The 15,146-nt window shown below is 47.5% G+C and overlaps 1 protein-coding gene across 2 annotated transcripts; it reads right to left on the minus strand.

Annotated features, from left to right (window-relative positions):
- Positions 1-1,450: 1,450 nt before the first annotated feature.
- LOC110536579 (urotensin-2 receptor) lies at positions 1,451-5,859 on the minus strand. 2 transcript variants are annotated; one of them, XM_090230679.1, is made up of 3 exons: positions 5,568-5,859; positions 3,781-3,877; positions 1,451-3,424 (listed from the first exon to the last, which is right to left on the minus strand). In XM_090230679.1, the coding sequence occupies exon 3, from the start codon at positions 3,260-3,262 to the stop codon at positions 2,627-2,629; it is 636 nt and encodes a 211-aa protein (XP_090086805.1). In that variant the 5' UTR covers positions 3,263-3,424; positions 3,781-3,877; positions 5,568-5,859; the 3' UTR covers positions 1,451-2,626. The 2 variants fall into 2 exon arrangements, with proteins under 2 accessions (XP_090086805.1, XP_036824159.1); XM_036968264.2 differs by having other exon boundaries at positions 1,451-3,877.
- Between the last annotated feature and the right edge of the window lie 9,287 nt (positions 5,860-15,146).

The following is a 15,146-nucleotide window of genomic DNA, read 5'->3' on the forward strand; positions in this document are numbered from 1 at the left end:
CCCACCACCCAACCCCCTACCCCTATCACCACCCAGACCCTAACCCTCCCACCACCCAGCCCCTATCCCTCCCACCACCCACCACCCAACCCCCTACCCCTCCTACCACCCAGACCCTAACCCTCCCACCACCCAGCCCCTATCCCCCCACCCAGCCCCTTATCCCCCCCAACCTCACTCCTCTCTGTCAAACAACAATATTTGCTCATCTGCATCAAAGAGCCACAGGGTTTTGTTGGGTGTACAGTACAGTCAGTGTTTGAGTCAGACACAGACAGACACGCCGTTGCTACAAGGAGACACAGAGAGAGACTGCCCAACGAACACACACAGGGAAGGGGAAGACCTGAGAGACTCACAGACACGCTGACACAGACACACAAATACAAGTATGAGTGCAAACTCAAATCCAGGGATTTTTCCACTCAGCACTTTCTTCTTGGCCTTTCCTTCTCTGCTTTTTTCTCTCTTTTTCTGTCAATCCTTCTTCTCGCCTTCTGTCCCCCTCCTTCCCTCTACATCTCTTTGCTCACTCTCTCTGGCCATCCCTCTTTTTCTCACTGTCTCTCTCTCTCTGGCCATCCCTCTTTTTCTCACTGTCTCTCTCTCTCTGGCCACCCCTCTTTTTCTCACTGTCTCTCTCTCTCTCTGGCCATCCCTCTTTTTCTCACTGTCTCTCTCTCTCTGGCCATCCCTCTTTTTCTCACTGTCTCTCTCTCTCTCTGGCCATCCCTCTTTCTCTCACTGTCTCTCGCTCTCTGGCCATCCCTCTTTTTCTCACTGTCTCTCTCTCTCTCTGGCCATCCCTCTTTTTCTCACTGTCTCTCTCTCTCTCTCTGGCCATCCCTCTTTTTCTCACTGTCTCTCTCTCTCTGGCCATCCCTCTTTTTCTCACTGTCTCTCTCTCTCTCTGGCCATCCCTCTTTCTCTCACTGTCTCTCGCTCTCTGGCCATCCCTCTTTTTCTCACTCTCTCTCTCTCTCTCTGGCCATCCCTCTTTTTCTCACTGTCTCTCTCTCTCTCTCTGGCCATCCCTCTTTTTCTCACTGTCTCTCTCTCTCTGGCCACCCCTCTTTTTCTCACTGTCTCTCTCTCTCTCTCTGGCCATCCCTCTTTTTCTCACTGTCTCTCTCTCTGGCCATCCCTCTTTTTCTCACTGTCTCTCTCTCTCTGGCCATCCCTCTTTTTCTCACTGTCTCTCTCTCTCTCTCTCTGGCCATCCCTCTTTTTCTCACTGTCTCTCTCTCTCTCTCTCTGGCCATCCCTCTTTTTCTCACTGTCTCTCTCTCTCTGTCCATCTCTCTTTCTCTCCCCTCGTCTGCTATTGTCATAAATACCATAAAACGGTGGGTATGAGATCTGTATTTTCAGTTATGTTGTGTTCTTTTCTGAGGGGTCAAGAGGAACACATCCTCTCCTCTAGGGAACAAGAAACCCGTGACATAGACTCTAGTATATAAAGCATGTTTTTATTTGATATATTATATCATATTATACACACCAAACTGGATATAAATACAGGCATCATCATCACCATGCAAAGCATTGCAGAGTTCGTTACAAAATAAAAGTCCAAACCCAACATGCAGGTATTGCTAATAAAAAAAGGTCTGACTTTAAGGGTGCATATCAAACGTTAAGGGTCTGTGACACGAGGTCCTCTCTAACCCCTCAAACATCAGTCTCTGTGTCAATAAACAACTTTTTAAAGAAACATCTCCAAATATGTCATGGCCAGTGACAATCAGTTGCTGTTCAAAAGCAAAACCTTTTCTGGCCTTCCAGACTGATAGAAGTGCGTTGTCATTTTACTGTAAATGCACAGTTCCACTAAAGCCCCCTAAATGATAACAGAACACACAAACGCTGCTTCCCTGTTGTCATACTCCACTCATGGCCCGTACACACAAACGCTGCTTCCCTGTTGTCATACTCCACTCATGGCCCGTACACACAAACGCTGCTTCCCTGTTGTCATACTCCACTCATGGCCCGTACACACAAACGCTGCTTCCCTGTTGTCATACTCCACTCATGGCCCGTACACACAAACGCTGCTTCCCTGTTGTCATACTCCACTCATGGCCCGTACACACAAACGCTGCTTCCCTGTTGTCATACTCCACTCATGGCCCGTACACACAAACGCTGCTTCCCTGTTGTCATACTCCACTCATGGCCCGTACACACAAACGCTGCTTCCCTGTTGTCATACTCCACTCATGGCCCGTACACACAAACGCTGCTTCCCTGTTGTCATACTCCACTCATGGCCCGTACACACAAACGCTGCTTCCCTGTTGTCATACTCCACTCATGGCCCGTATGTGGATGTATTTTTGTGAATTCATACAATCAATGAGATATTTCTCAACTTTTGAAGCTTTGGTATTTTCGCTCAGCCCGTCACATTTTTAATCTCCAAATAGGAAGTATGGTCCAGTCACATCCATGCATACAAAGTGCTGTCTTTAATATAGTCCTTATGAAGTAACAATCACACAGTGAAATGCCCTTTGATATTTCAGGGGGAGACGGGGGTGTTTGAATCGGACAGTTTGTAAGCAGCCCCCCACCAGCCCCCAGAGCAGTCTATTATACCGGACTGTCTGTGCTGTCACGAACACTACTGCGGACTGCTCTTGCGGCAGAGCTGATTCGCTGACGTCGGTGTCTGCCTGTTCCTCCGTCGTTTCCCCCCTGTGAGCAGCGTGTAGAAGAATGGGTTCACACAAGAGTTCCCGTACGTCAGCCCTGTTAGGATCCGGTTCACCGTCACCTGGGTACCCACCGGTACTGTCCGCAGCATGTCGGGCCGGTATAGCGGCAGCAGCTGCCACACCCAGAAGGGCAAGAAACAGGCCCAGAAGGCCAGAACTATCCCCAGGATGAGGAGCAGGACCTTGGGCCTAGGGGCCCGCGGAGGGTAGGACGTGCTACCCCCACTACCACTGGCCCAGGGCTGGGTCTGGGACACCCAGTAGAGACGGCCCAGAGTAGCATACAGCGCCCCGATGGCCAGCCCCGGCCCTATCATACTGGTACAGAACAGCACGCTCATATACACTTTGGAGCTCTGCTCGTCCCAGGCAGGGACACACAGCTGTCCGTCGTCTCCGTCCTCCAGGTGGAGGGTGATCATCATGGGCAGGCTGAGGGCCACCGCCAGGCCCCAGGCCAGGGCCACACGGAGCAACCCAGAGGAGGGGGAGGACGAGGTGGCCAGGGGGTTGGCCACAGCCCGATAGCGGTCCAGACTCATGGCGGTGAGGGTGTAGATGGAGGCGTGCAGGGTGATCAGGTCCAGGCTGAAGAGGAGGCGACAGCCCAGCTCCCCAAACGCCCAGTCAGCTGCCAGGCTGTCGTACACAATGAAGGGAGCCGTGAAGAGGTAGAGGAGGTCCGCCAGAGCTAAACTCAGCACCTGGAGATGGAGGGAGGTGGAGGAAGAGGAGGTGGGAGAGGAGGAAGGGGAGAGGGAGGGGGGAGAGGAGGAGAGGCAGGATGGTAACGGTACTCCTCTCCCTCCTAAACAGCAGCTAGAACACCCTCGCCTCCTTCTGCCTCTCCTGCGTCTGATGAGGAGACCCATGGTGTAGAGGTTCCCCCCAATGCCCAGGAGAGCCAGGAGGGACAGGAGGGAGCAGAAGAGAGCGGTTGAGGCCAGGCTGGGGGAAGGAGAGATGTATGGAGAGGCGGAGGGGAAGGAGGAGTTGGGGATGAAGGGGGAGGTGTATAATGGAGAAGGTGAGGGAGGCAGGGAGCTAGAGAAATCCATACTTTTTAGTTGAGACTTCTGAAATGGTGGTGGTGTGGAGGTTAGCTAGGTTTATATAAATGTCAGAGGGAGAGGAACTATTATTTTGATTCCACTTGGCTGGATGGGAGGGTTTTGGTGGTGGACAATGGTAAGAGTGAGGGGGGGTAGACATAGGAGATGGGGAGCATGGTTGAGAAAGGGAAATGGGAGAGGAGAAAGTTATATGTATTAGCATTGAAACACAGAAAATGGCCTTCTGAAAAGCATCTACAGCATTTCATGATTTGACATATGGATGAATGTTCTGTCAATGTATTGTATGTGTGTAGTAGTCCCAGTAACAGAGGCATTTTAGAAAGGCAAAGCCGTTGTATTGGCAAAGCTTCAATTCTAGATACGTTTATGGTGCTTTTTTTCACACTGGCTTTTCTGTGTAGGGGTGTAGAGCCAGTTGTAGATCATACATTTACTGATGAACCCCCTGCACTCATGTTAAGGTCGCACCGCTGGTTGTGGGCAACAATTTCATGGCACGAAACGAAATGTGGAACCGACGCATACAAATGTTCGCCGCGCGCCTCATGAAGCTGACCTTGAGGCAAGTAAGCTGACGCGTTTTTCGGCCCTTTCCAGATTTATGTCAACGTGCACATTTGCGCACCGGGGGCACGAGAATGCAGAGACTCCGGAGTCAAGCTGTCACCACATGTTTAACTTAACAGAACATATTCCTCACCAGTTTATGAAATTCCATCGGCTTGCTACACCGCTGTGGCTGAGGATAGGAAGAGCAAGGCAGGAGACAGAGAGAACCCATGTTGTTGGCAATAAAATATCATGTTTTGTTTGACAATCGGTGATTTATTAGGGCATAAAATGAGGGTTGAAACCCACTGTTTCATTAAACAAAACATTGCGATATCTACATTAGGCTAATTATAATAAGTTAATAATGGTTATAAACACATAAGTATAGACTTGTTTGCAACATGGTTTCTTATAGGCGAATCCAAATAACCTATCCAACCTAACTTATAGCTTTCGGCGTAGTGGTAATTGTAGTGATTGTTATTGTACGCGGTAACGTCAAAGCAGATCGAGGGGTAAAGCTAGAGTGCAGAAAAAAAGCCTATGACACATGTTGGCTCCGCCAGTACCGGGGTTAAGAGCTACTGTTGAACTGTAGAGGGCCTGCCGAACTCCCGCTGTGGCCCATGCCCCACGGGTTTAATGTGCCCCCTAAAATAACATCTCTGTTAATTCTCTAACAAATTGACATTTCATTCAGACTGTTGCATTTTTCCTGGAGGTTTCTTTCCTTAGATTGTTACTTAGATATTTAATATTTTAGCCTAATTTAGCTTTCTAAAAATATTAGGCCAAGGCTACCACATCATAATCTAAAACGGTTAGGCTATGTCTTCTAAATGTAGGTGACAGGTATTGTTTTGTGAAAATATTTGTGCCAGCTCCAAATATAACATTTTGTCAGAGAATATAAATTAGGTTTGAATTTAATAAAAATGTTGACAAACAGGCCTCGGCCTACGGTAAACACAGTGACATAAACATAACTGAAAAGACTGACTGAAGAGTAGAGTAGGCCTAATGATGACTTGTTAATTATTGATAATAATAATTTAGGCTAAATGGTCAGATGAATAGGTAGTGTATCCACCCAGCATTAGACAATTCTTCCACAGAAGTGTATATCCAAGACCAGAGCTCTTTATTACAGACTGCTCTAGTCAAGACCACAAATACACCTTTTTAAAGTAGGCTATATAATCTGTTGAGTTGTCTTTACCTTATTCAATCCAATTCTGGTAGTTGCAAATAACATCATCATCCATTTAATTTGTCTGAATGTCCGATTCAGTTTCCATTCTAAAATCCACAGAGGCCTATAGTTGGTCCAGTTTTTGTCTATAGAAAAAATAGATATCCTCAATTCTTTATTATTCGTTGTCAGACAGGTGATGGTTGTTGGATCTGAAGCTGTTCTTCCTAACTTTGTGCCTCGCTATGCTATGTTTCCTCTCCTCTCCCTCCTCATAGTGTGGCTCTCGCCCCCTCGGCCCAGTCTCTGGTGTGTCTACGAGTCCACGGGAGGGGAAGGAGGAGAAACAGACACGCTCACAGGGTAGAGGGAGAGAATGATAGAGAGAGAGAGAGAGAGGTCTTTCACCCATCACTCATATATTAGTGGAACATAGAGTTCCATACTTTGGCTGAACATTTGTTGTGGTTTGTTTTATTTATTGTATTGGACATCTGGTTATATTAGTCAGTTATTAAAGGTTGTGGTTAAAGTAACTATTATAGCTGTCATTCATGCAGCCTATAATCAAGTCCGTACAGTAAATGGTTATTGTCAAATGGTGAAAGTTTGGACACTCTTCAAGCTTCCCTAATGCATATCTAGATCATATTTATTCTATTCTAAATTGAAATGATGAATAGATTTGGAAATGTAACATTGCTTGCTTGAATGAGTGTGTCTTTCAATACTTTAGGTTCATATGAAGTGTTCTGTATTTACAGCCTCACATAACACTTCATATTATGGTCAACATAACGGGCTCCGTTACACTTGACTTGGGCTTTCTTGTGTTACTATGTGCGTTTTTAGACGAGTTGTATTTGCTGGAAAGAAAAGGTGAGGGTTGAACAGTGTTGTTGCATGATCATTCGTGTGAAAATTCAATATTTTGATATAATAGGTTCAATATTTTTTAGCCAGGTCCAGATAAACGTCTTGGAAAGATTTCCCCACAAAATTCAAGTATTTGACCATAAATGGTATCTCAAAATCAGACTGCAGTACATTGCAGATGCCAATGAGTCAGGGATGTATTACCATGATGTCTAAATGTTAAAAGTTCTCCATAAAGTATATCATTATAGATTTGTATCAGCTGGATGCTTTGGTCTCAGCTGTGATTCCAAGAGGAGGGATAAGTTGGGGATCTGGCATTCGGATGAGATGACTCAGCAAAGAGATTACTGTTGGAGGGTAAAACTAATACAAACCTTTCAATTAAGAGATCAAGAACATCCCTTTTAAAGCCAAATAAATATTTATCTTATGAACCCTTTACTGAAATAAAAAGCTAGTTTATTTTATATAGGATGTTATGTTACTACAAATACTTAAATGTCCCATAGAGCGGCGCACAATTGGCCCTGCGTCGCCTGGGTGAAAGGAGTGTTTGGCCCTGCGTCGCCTGGGTTAAGGGAGTGTTTGGCCCTGCGTCGCCTGGGTTAAGGGAGTGTTTGGCCCTGCGTCGCCTGGGTTAAGGGAGTGTTTGGCCCTGCGTCGCCTGGGTTAAGGGAGTGTTTGGCCCTGCGTCGCCTGGGTTAAGGGAGTGTTTGGCCCTGCGTCGCCTGGGTTAAGGGAGTGTTTGGCCCTGCGTCGCCTGGGTTAAGGGAGTGTTTGGCCCTGCGTCGTCTGGGTTAAGGGAGTGTTTGGCCCTGCGTCGCCTGGGTTAAGGGAGTGTTTGGCCCTGCGTCGCCTGGGTTAAGGGAGTGTTTGGCCCTGCGTCGCCTGGGTTAAGGAAGTGTTTGGCCCTGCGTCGCCTGGGTTAAGGGAGTGTTTGGCCCTGCGTCGCCTGGGTTAAGGTAGTGTTTGGCCCTGCGTCGCCTGGGTTAAGGGAGTGTTTGGCCCTGCGTCGCCTGGGTTAAGGGAGTGTTTGGCCCTGCGTCGCCTGGGTTAAGGGAGTGTTTGGCCCTGCGTCGCCTGGGTTAAGGGAGTGTTTGGCCCTGCGTCGCCTGGGTTAAGGGAGTGTTTGGCCCTGCGTCGCCTGGGTTAAGGGAGTGTTTGGCCCTGCGTCGCCTGGGTTAAGGGAGTGTTTGGCCCTGCGTCGCCTGGGTTAAGGGAGTGTTTGGCCCTGCGTCGCCTGGGTTAAGGGAGTGTTTGGCCCTGCGTCGCCTGGGTTAAGGGAGTGTTGGCCCTGCGTCGCCTGGGTTAAGGGAGTGTTTGGCCGGGGTAGACCTTCATTGTAAATAAGAATTTGTTCTTAACTGACTTGCCTAGTTAAATAAAGGTTAAATCAAATGTTTTTTAAAAATACAGTATCTGGCTCCCTCATAGCCTAGGCCAAGACATACTAATACTATTCACTGTGAATCAGTGAATCACTTTGAAATGAATTATGCAATATTTCTCCTGCCAGTGCAATAAACAGTAGGCTTAATTACTTTATAACAACATGACACAAAAATGAACAACACAAGAACAAAACCAATGGTGAGTACACTAGACTAGAGTACAATACATATTGTACAAACATTGCTGCTATGAATTAACTAAATTGTACATTCTTCATTACAGACATTACGTTACTAGGGTTTACTGAACATGCACCTTCCAGTAAGAGTCACGATGACGCACGATAATAGTCTTTCAGTGAAATGTACGCTCGTGTGTTTCTTTAATTACAAAGTCAATCACTCAATTGGGGCTGAATAAGATAAGGTAAAGAGCGGCAGGCAGCCTAGCGGATAGAGAGTTGTGTGAGTAACGGAAAGGTTGCTGGTTCGAATCACAGTGCCAACAAGGTGGGAAAATTATGTTGATGTGCCCTTCAGCAAGGCACTTAACCCTAATTGCTCCTGTAAGTCGCTCTGGATAATTGCGTCTGTTAAATGATTCAAATGTAAAAATGTAACTTTATCGACCCCAAAAGGAATCAATCCTCAATTGCACCAGCCAATCCAACAGACAGAACTACAATCAGCAACGTTCTGCCGCAACATACTGTAAATTGAATGAGTATCTAGATTACACAAACACACTGGTCTTGATATGCGTGTTAGTTCCAGTATCTTCCAGTAAAAATGTGTGACTCATGAGGCTTTCCAGTGAAACAGACCAGAACAGGACAGGAGGCAGACGGACAGACGTGCTGACACACCAGTGAGACGTCGTTATTTGCTGTCATTTCGGGGAGCGCTGCAATAACTAACGCACTTCAACTACAGCCCAATGTCAATACTACACACACAGATTCTCTCTCTCTCTCTCTCTCTCACACACACACACACACACACACACACACACACACACACACACACACACACACACACACACACACAGCTTTATATGGTGGTGGGATGTCTGATTTCTGAATTACAGTAAGGCAGCCAGTGCCTCTAACAACATATTTCCATGTCAGAAACAAGTTCAAATAGCAATGATTTTGTCATTAAGCATAGAAGAAACTTCTAACTCACATTCAGGCTTGTGCCCGGGAATTAAAACCACCATCTTGGGTCTGCCAGCACCACTATGCCCCTAGCAACTCAGCCACATTGACCTGGTTGTGTGTGGTACTTATTGAGTATTAACCTGTGCACTGTACGCCTCTTAGCATGATTACTGTATGTGATACCAATGCTGAGGTCTGGTCTTGATGTCCCATACATGTGTTAGCAAGACCGACTGAGACAGGTCGTAAAGACGAGAAGTAGAGAGAGGGAGGGTGCAGGGACATACCTAGCCCCGCAGGGTGTGAGGAATTTGAACAAATACCTGGCACGGGCATGCCAAAGAAGGAGGAGAGGGTTAGGGGGAGAGGGGCTGGGGGGGAGAAGCTGAAGGGAGAGGGGCTAGGGGCGGGAGAAGCTGGAGGGAGAGGGGCTAGTTGGGGGAGAACCTGGAGGGAGAGGGGCTAGGGGCAGGAGAAGTTGGAGGGAGAGGGGTTAGGGGCGGGAGAAGCTGGAGGGAGAGGGGCTAGTTGGGGGAGAACCTGGAGGGAGAGGGGTTAGGGCCAGGAGAAGCTGGAGGGAGAGGGGCTAGGAGGGAGAGGGACTAGGGGCGGGAGAAGCTGGAGGGAGAGGGGCTAGGGGGGGAGAAGCTGGAGGGAGAGGGGCTAGGAGGGAGAGGGACTAGGGGCGGGAGAAGCTGGAGGGAGAGGGGCTAGGGGTGGGAGAAGCTGGAGGGAGAGGGGCTAGGAGGGAGAGGGGCTAGGGACTGGAGAAGCTGGAAGGAGAGGGGCTAGGAGGGAGAGGGGCTAGGGACTGGAGAAGCTGGAGGGAGAGGGGCTAGGAGGGAGAGGGGCTAGGAGTGGGAGAAGCTGGAGGGAGAGGGGCTAGGAGGGAGAGGGGCTAGGGACTGGAGAAGCTGGAAGGAGAGGGGCTAGGAGGGAGAGGGGCTAGGAGTGGGAGAAGCTGGAGGGAGAGGGGCTAGGAGGGAGAGGGGCTAGGGACTGGAGAAGCTGGAAGGAGAGGGGCTAGGAGGGAGAGGGGCTAGGGACTGGAGAAGCTGGAGGGAGAGGGGCTAGGAGGGAGAGGGGCTAGGAGTGGGAGAAGCTGGAGGGAGAGGGGCTAGGAGGGAGAGGGGCTAGGGACTGGAGAAGCTGGAAGGAGAGGGGCTAGGAGGGAGAGGGGCTAGGGGTGGGAGAAGCTGGAGGGAGAGGGGCTAGGAGGGAGAGGGGCTAGGAGTGGGAGAAGCTGGAGGGAGAGGGGCTAGGAGGGAGAGGGGCTAGGGGTGGGAGAAGCTGGAGGGAGAGGGGCTAGGAGGGAGAGGGGCTAGGAGGGAGAGGGGCTAGGGGTGGGAGAAGCTGGAGGGAGAGGGGCTAGGAGGGAGAGGGGCTAGGGGTGGGAGAAGCTGGAGGGAGAGGGGCTAGGAGGGAGAGGGGCTAGGAGGGAGAGGGGCTAGGAGGGAGAGGGGCTAGGGGTGGGAGAAGCTGGAGGGAGAGGGGCTAGGGGTGGGAGAAGCTGGAAGGAGAGGGGCTAGGGACTGGAGAAGCTGGAAGGAGAGGGGCTAGGAGGGAGAGGGGCTAGGGGCGGGAGAAGCTGGAGGGAGAGTGGCTAGGGACTGGAGAAGCTGGAAGGAGAGGGGCTAGGAGGGAGAGGGGCTAGGGACTGGAGAAGCTGGAGGGAGAGGGGCTAGGAGGGAGAGGGGCTAGGGGTGGGAGAAGCTGGAGGGAGAGGGGCTAGGGGTGGGAGAAGCTGGAGGGAGAGGGGCTAGGAGGGAGAGGGGCTAGGGACTGGAGAAGCTGGAGGGAGAGGGGCTAGGAGGGAGAGGGACTAGGGGCGGGAGAAGCTGGAGGGAGAGGGGCTAGGAGGGGTACAGGGACATAGGCTTGCTCCGATACAGACAGAACAATGGATTGAAATAGAGATACAGTGTATATAGACAGGGATGAAGAAAGGTAGAAGGAAAGGCCAAAGACGGGAGAGAGCAGTGAGCTCTGGGTGCTCACTGCTTGGGCTCTCAAGTGGACAGAGATAGAGAGAAAGATAGAGATGAAGGGTTCCATACCCCTTCATCTCTATCTTTCTTTCTATCTCTGTCCACTTGAGAACCCAAGCAGTTAGGTGAGAGAATTTAGAGGTCAATGTTGACTCAGACAAATGAGGAGAAAATTGAGAATGACAAATTGGGGGAAAGAGGGGAGAAATGGAGAGAAGGGGGGATGAGAAGGGAAGTTAATCTGAGATGGTATGCGGCTTGTTTTCTTCTGTGGTACACATCCAGCCCATCGATCTCTGTTCACATGACAGTCCTGTCTGGTGTAATCTCTAATTACATGCACTTGAGCTATGACTGCGGCATCTTAACCTACTCTACAGTTGTTTCAATGAACATTTGAGGGACGAAGAATAACCTCATTCAGAGATGTGACTTCAGAGATGTGTCCAGATCAATTATATAATTTCTTATTTTCTGAACTATTATCTATTTCTTTCATCATTGAAACTGACCCCAAACCAGGGTCTTCATTCTCCTCCTGATCACATCTGTGCTCTATAACGTTACATTTATGTTGTTTTAGAGGTTGTGTCTGGAAGGGACATGGGTCTAGCTGTCGCTGGACATCACATAGAGAACCTGGCTGGTCTAAACCCTTAGATGACAGAGGTAAATTGTAATATGCCAAGGTAGGAACCATATCCTTGAGGCAGCTGTCACAGTGGTACTACGCTGTCATGACCATGATAACAACAACAGACATTATATTTCAGTATTTCATGACAGCCAACAGTCATCCGTATTGCTCTGACGTAAGTCAGGTGTGTGTCTGATGTATGTAATTCATCCGTATTGCTCTGACGTAAGTCAGGTGTGTGTCTGATGTATGTAATTCATCCAGTGTTGTGTAGGCTGATGTAAGTCAGGTGTGTGTCTGATGTATGTAATTCATCCAGTGTTGTGTAGACAGATGTAAGTCAGGTGTGTGTCTGATGTATGTAATTCATCCGTATTGTTCTGATGTAAGTCAGGTGTGTGTCTGATGTATGTAATTCATCCGTATTGTTCTGATGTAAGTCAGGTGTGTGTCTGATGTATGTAATTCATCCAGTGTTGTGTAGGCTGATGTAAGTCAGGTGTGTGTCTGATGTATGTAATTCATCCAGTGTTGTGTAGGCTGATGTAAGTCAGGTGTGTGTCTGATGTATGTAATTCATCCAGTGTTGTGTAGGCTGATGTAAGTCAGGTGTGTGTCTGATGTACGTAATTCATCCAGTGTTGTGTAGGCTGATGTAAGTCAGGTGTGTGTCTGATGTATGTAATTCATCCAGTGTTGTGTAGACAGATGTAAATCAGGTGTGTGTCTGATGTATGTAATTCATCCAGTGTTGTGTAGGCTGATGTAAATCAGGTGTGTGTCTGATGTATGTAATTCATCCGTATTGTTCTGATGTAAGTCAGGTGTGTGTCTGATGTATGTAATTCATCCGTATTGTTCTGATGTAAGTCAGGTGTGTGTCTGATGTACGTAATTCATCCAGTGTTGTGTAGGCTGATGTAAGTCAGGTGTGTGTCTGATGTATGTAATTCATCCGTATTGTTCTGATGTAAGTCAGGTGTGTGTCTGATGTATGTAATTCATCCAGTGTTGTGTAGGCTGATGTAAGTCAGGTGTGTGTCTGATGTATCTAATTCATCCGTATTGTTCTGATGTAAGTCAGGTGTGTGTCTGATGTATGTAATTCATCCGTATTGTTCTGATGTAAGTCAGGTGTGTGTCTGATGTATGTAATTCATCCAGTGTTGTGTAGACAGATGTTAGTCAGGTGTGTGTCTGATGTATGTAATTCATCCAGTGTTGTGTAGGCTGACGTAAGTCAGGTGTGTGTCTGATGTATGTAATTCATCCGTATTGTTCTGATGTAAATCAGGTGTGAAGCCTTCCATGTGACCCACAATCCTTCTGACGTGTCTTTGTAGGCTACTGCTGAGAGTTCCAGAGGTTATGACTATAAAACAGAACTGAGGTTGGAATCACACTCAAACTGGGCTTGGAATCACACTCTCCTTGGAAAAACAGTTTTTATTTTTCTATATATCAGCATCTGTGAGCGGTAGTTACAAGGGATGTAACTTTAGTAGCCTGTCATGACAGAAATGAAATAACACCAAATAATCCCCTCCGGCTTCTCGTGCTGTCCTTCCGCTATACCTTCATTATGTTCATTCATTTATTCCTGTTTCTCAACGACTGACTGACAAATTGCCCACCGGTTGGCCAGCTTCCCATACTAATAATTAAATGGGCGGACATCTTTTCTGCGTGACAAACGGTTGTTTCTTCCGGCTGATTAGCCGCGCTCGCGATGAGTTATTGATCCCTCTCCGCACACAGGCCTATGTAGGACTCTAAACAAGATGTTTCACTTTCACTAATCCACAGAGCAAGAGTTGATTTGGCTTTATTGTGTTGTCATTTACCAGCACAACAGATGCCGATATTGCTTTCAGCGAGACTGGCCTCTGCCAATAGGTCTAGATCTTTATGGCACAGGAAGAGTTACCTCCATATTGGTAGTCCTTTTCCCCCCTCAATTGCTACTGTCCCATGTAGTCAGAGTAACAGTGATGTGAGTAACTCTGAGGAAAGGTTGACAGCAGTATTGAACGTTTGACTGAAGCCTCGCAAATCTATGTTTGTGTCTTTTGGACAAACATCCTATATATCAGTGAGTTTGTGAGATCGTGTTGGATGTGGCATCCCACAGGAGTCATATGAACTGCTGATGGCTGCTCTAAGGGAGGAACAGTTTAACCTGCGCCTCTGAATCACTTATACATGACGTTTCTAGTCTCTTTTGACGGGCAGTGAAGTCTGGAGAACCTCAAAGCCATAGATTGAATCAAGATGGTCTCTCCTCCTCCTCCTGAATCCTGGAGCATTTGATTTCTACATTCTGTGACCATGACAAAATCTGGAAACTGTTACTGGGCCTGAATCTCTTTGTCCCAGATCAGAATTTTAGTGGGCCCATGTGGAATGTTATCTCTGCAGCCAAGGTCTTACTGCAGAGGAGGGAGATGGTCTCCATCGCTGTGATGAGCAGATCAGTGGAACTATTGGACATATCCGTCTTGTCTTCTTTCTCCCAGATGCTGAGAGGGTTATAAAGCATTTATTCAATGTAACTGTAGTTTAACTATCTCTTATGGTCATTTTAATGTAATAGTTATGTAATAATAATAGTATTGGTGTAGGATGCAATATATTTAATGTCAATCACTTGACAATCACAAAAAATAAACCATGATACTCTGAAATAAGCCCGGAGAGGAAAGCTACATGAAAATGGTCAAATAAATGGCATTTTCTCCCAAGGCAGAGGGAAATAGTGCTTAGATTCCCTGTTGGGTAGTTTACACTATCATGCATAATCTAAATCCCAAACCTCAACCTCCCAATTGGCGCAGCAGTCTAAGGCACTGCATCGTAGTGCTTGAGGCGTCACTATAGACCCGGGTTCGATCCCAGGCTGTGTTTTAGCCAGCCACCTCTCCTGAGTCCGTACGGGAGTTGCAGCGATGGGACAAGACTGTAACTACCAATTGGGGAGAAAAAGGGCTAAAAAATAAAAATAAGCCCAAACCTCCTTGGTTGCTTCAAGCACTTTGTTGATGATTGCAAAAATGGCTGACATCTGCTCTCTGGTGGTTATGTGTTGCTAAAGCACCCTCCCTCTACTCTACCCAGATAAACACCCTAGAAAAAAGCATAGCCCTTGGGCTGGAAATGCCAATTACACATCTTTACAGGAAGCATGTTCTAATAATGGGATGTATATTTTAATTGAACCCGGCGCTTAGGAACGTGTGGGCCTGGGTTGGGTGCAGGCCCACTTGAGATTTTAAAAATAAAGGATGTTCCAAATGGGACATTCTTTGTCTTTTAACTTAAACATGCAAATGCCATCAGATAGAATTTATAGCAAGCAGTGCACTGGGTTAGTTATATTTGATGAACTGTAATGACGTTCACTCTCACAGCCACAAACCCAATATGCCACAAATATGACTGCATTGAAGCATATGTCACTGTGCTTCTTTGGCTATATGCACCATGCCACTGCCTATGTCATTTGTTTATTTAGCAAACAAGACAGCTCATAATCCAGTACCTTTATCACAGTT

Source organism: Oncorhynchus mykiss, chromosome 3 (genome assembly GCF_057628025.1).
Source record: "Oncorhynchus mykiss isolate SJ-2025 chromosome 3, ASM5762802v1, whole genome shotgun sequence".
Taxonomy (NCBI): domain Eukaryota; kingdom Metazoa; phylum Chordata; class Actinopteri; order Salmoniformes; family Salmonidae; genus Oncorhynchus; species Oncorhynchus mykiss.

Excerpts from the sequence above, each read along its gene's own strand:
- LOC110536579 (XM_036968264.2), bottom strand. The coding sequence starts at position 3,778 with ATGGATTTCTCTAGCTCCCTGCCTCCCTCACCTTCTCCATTATACACC.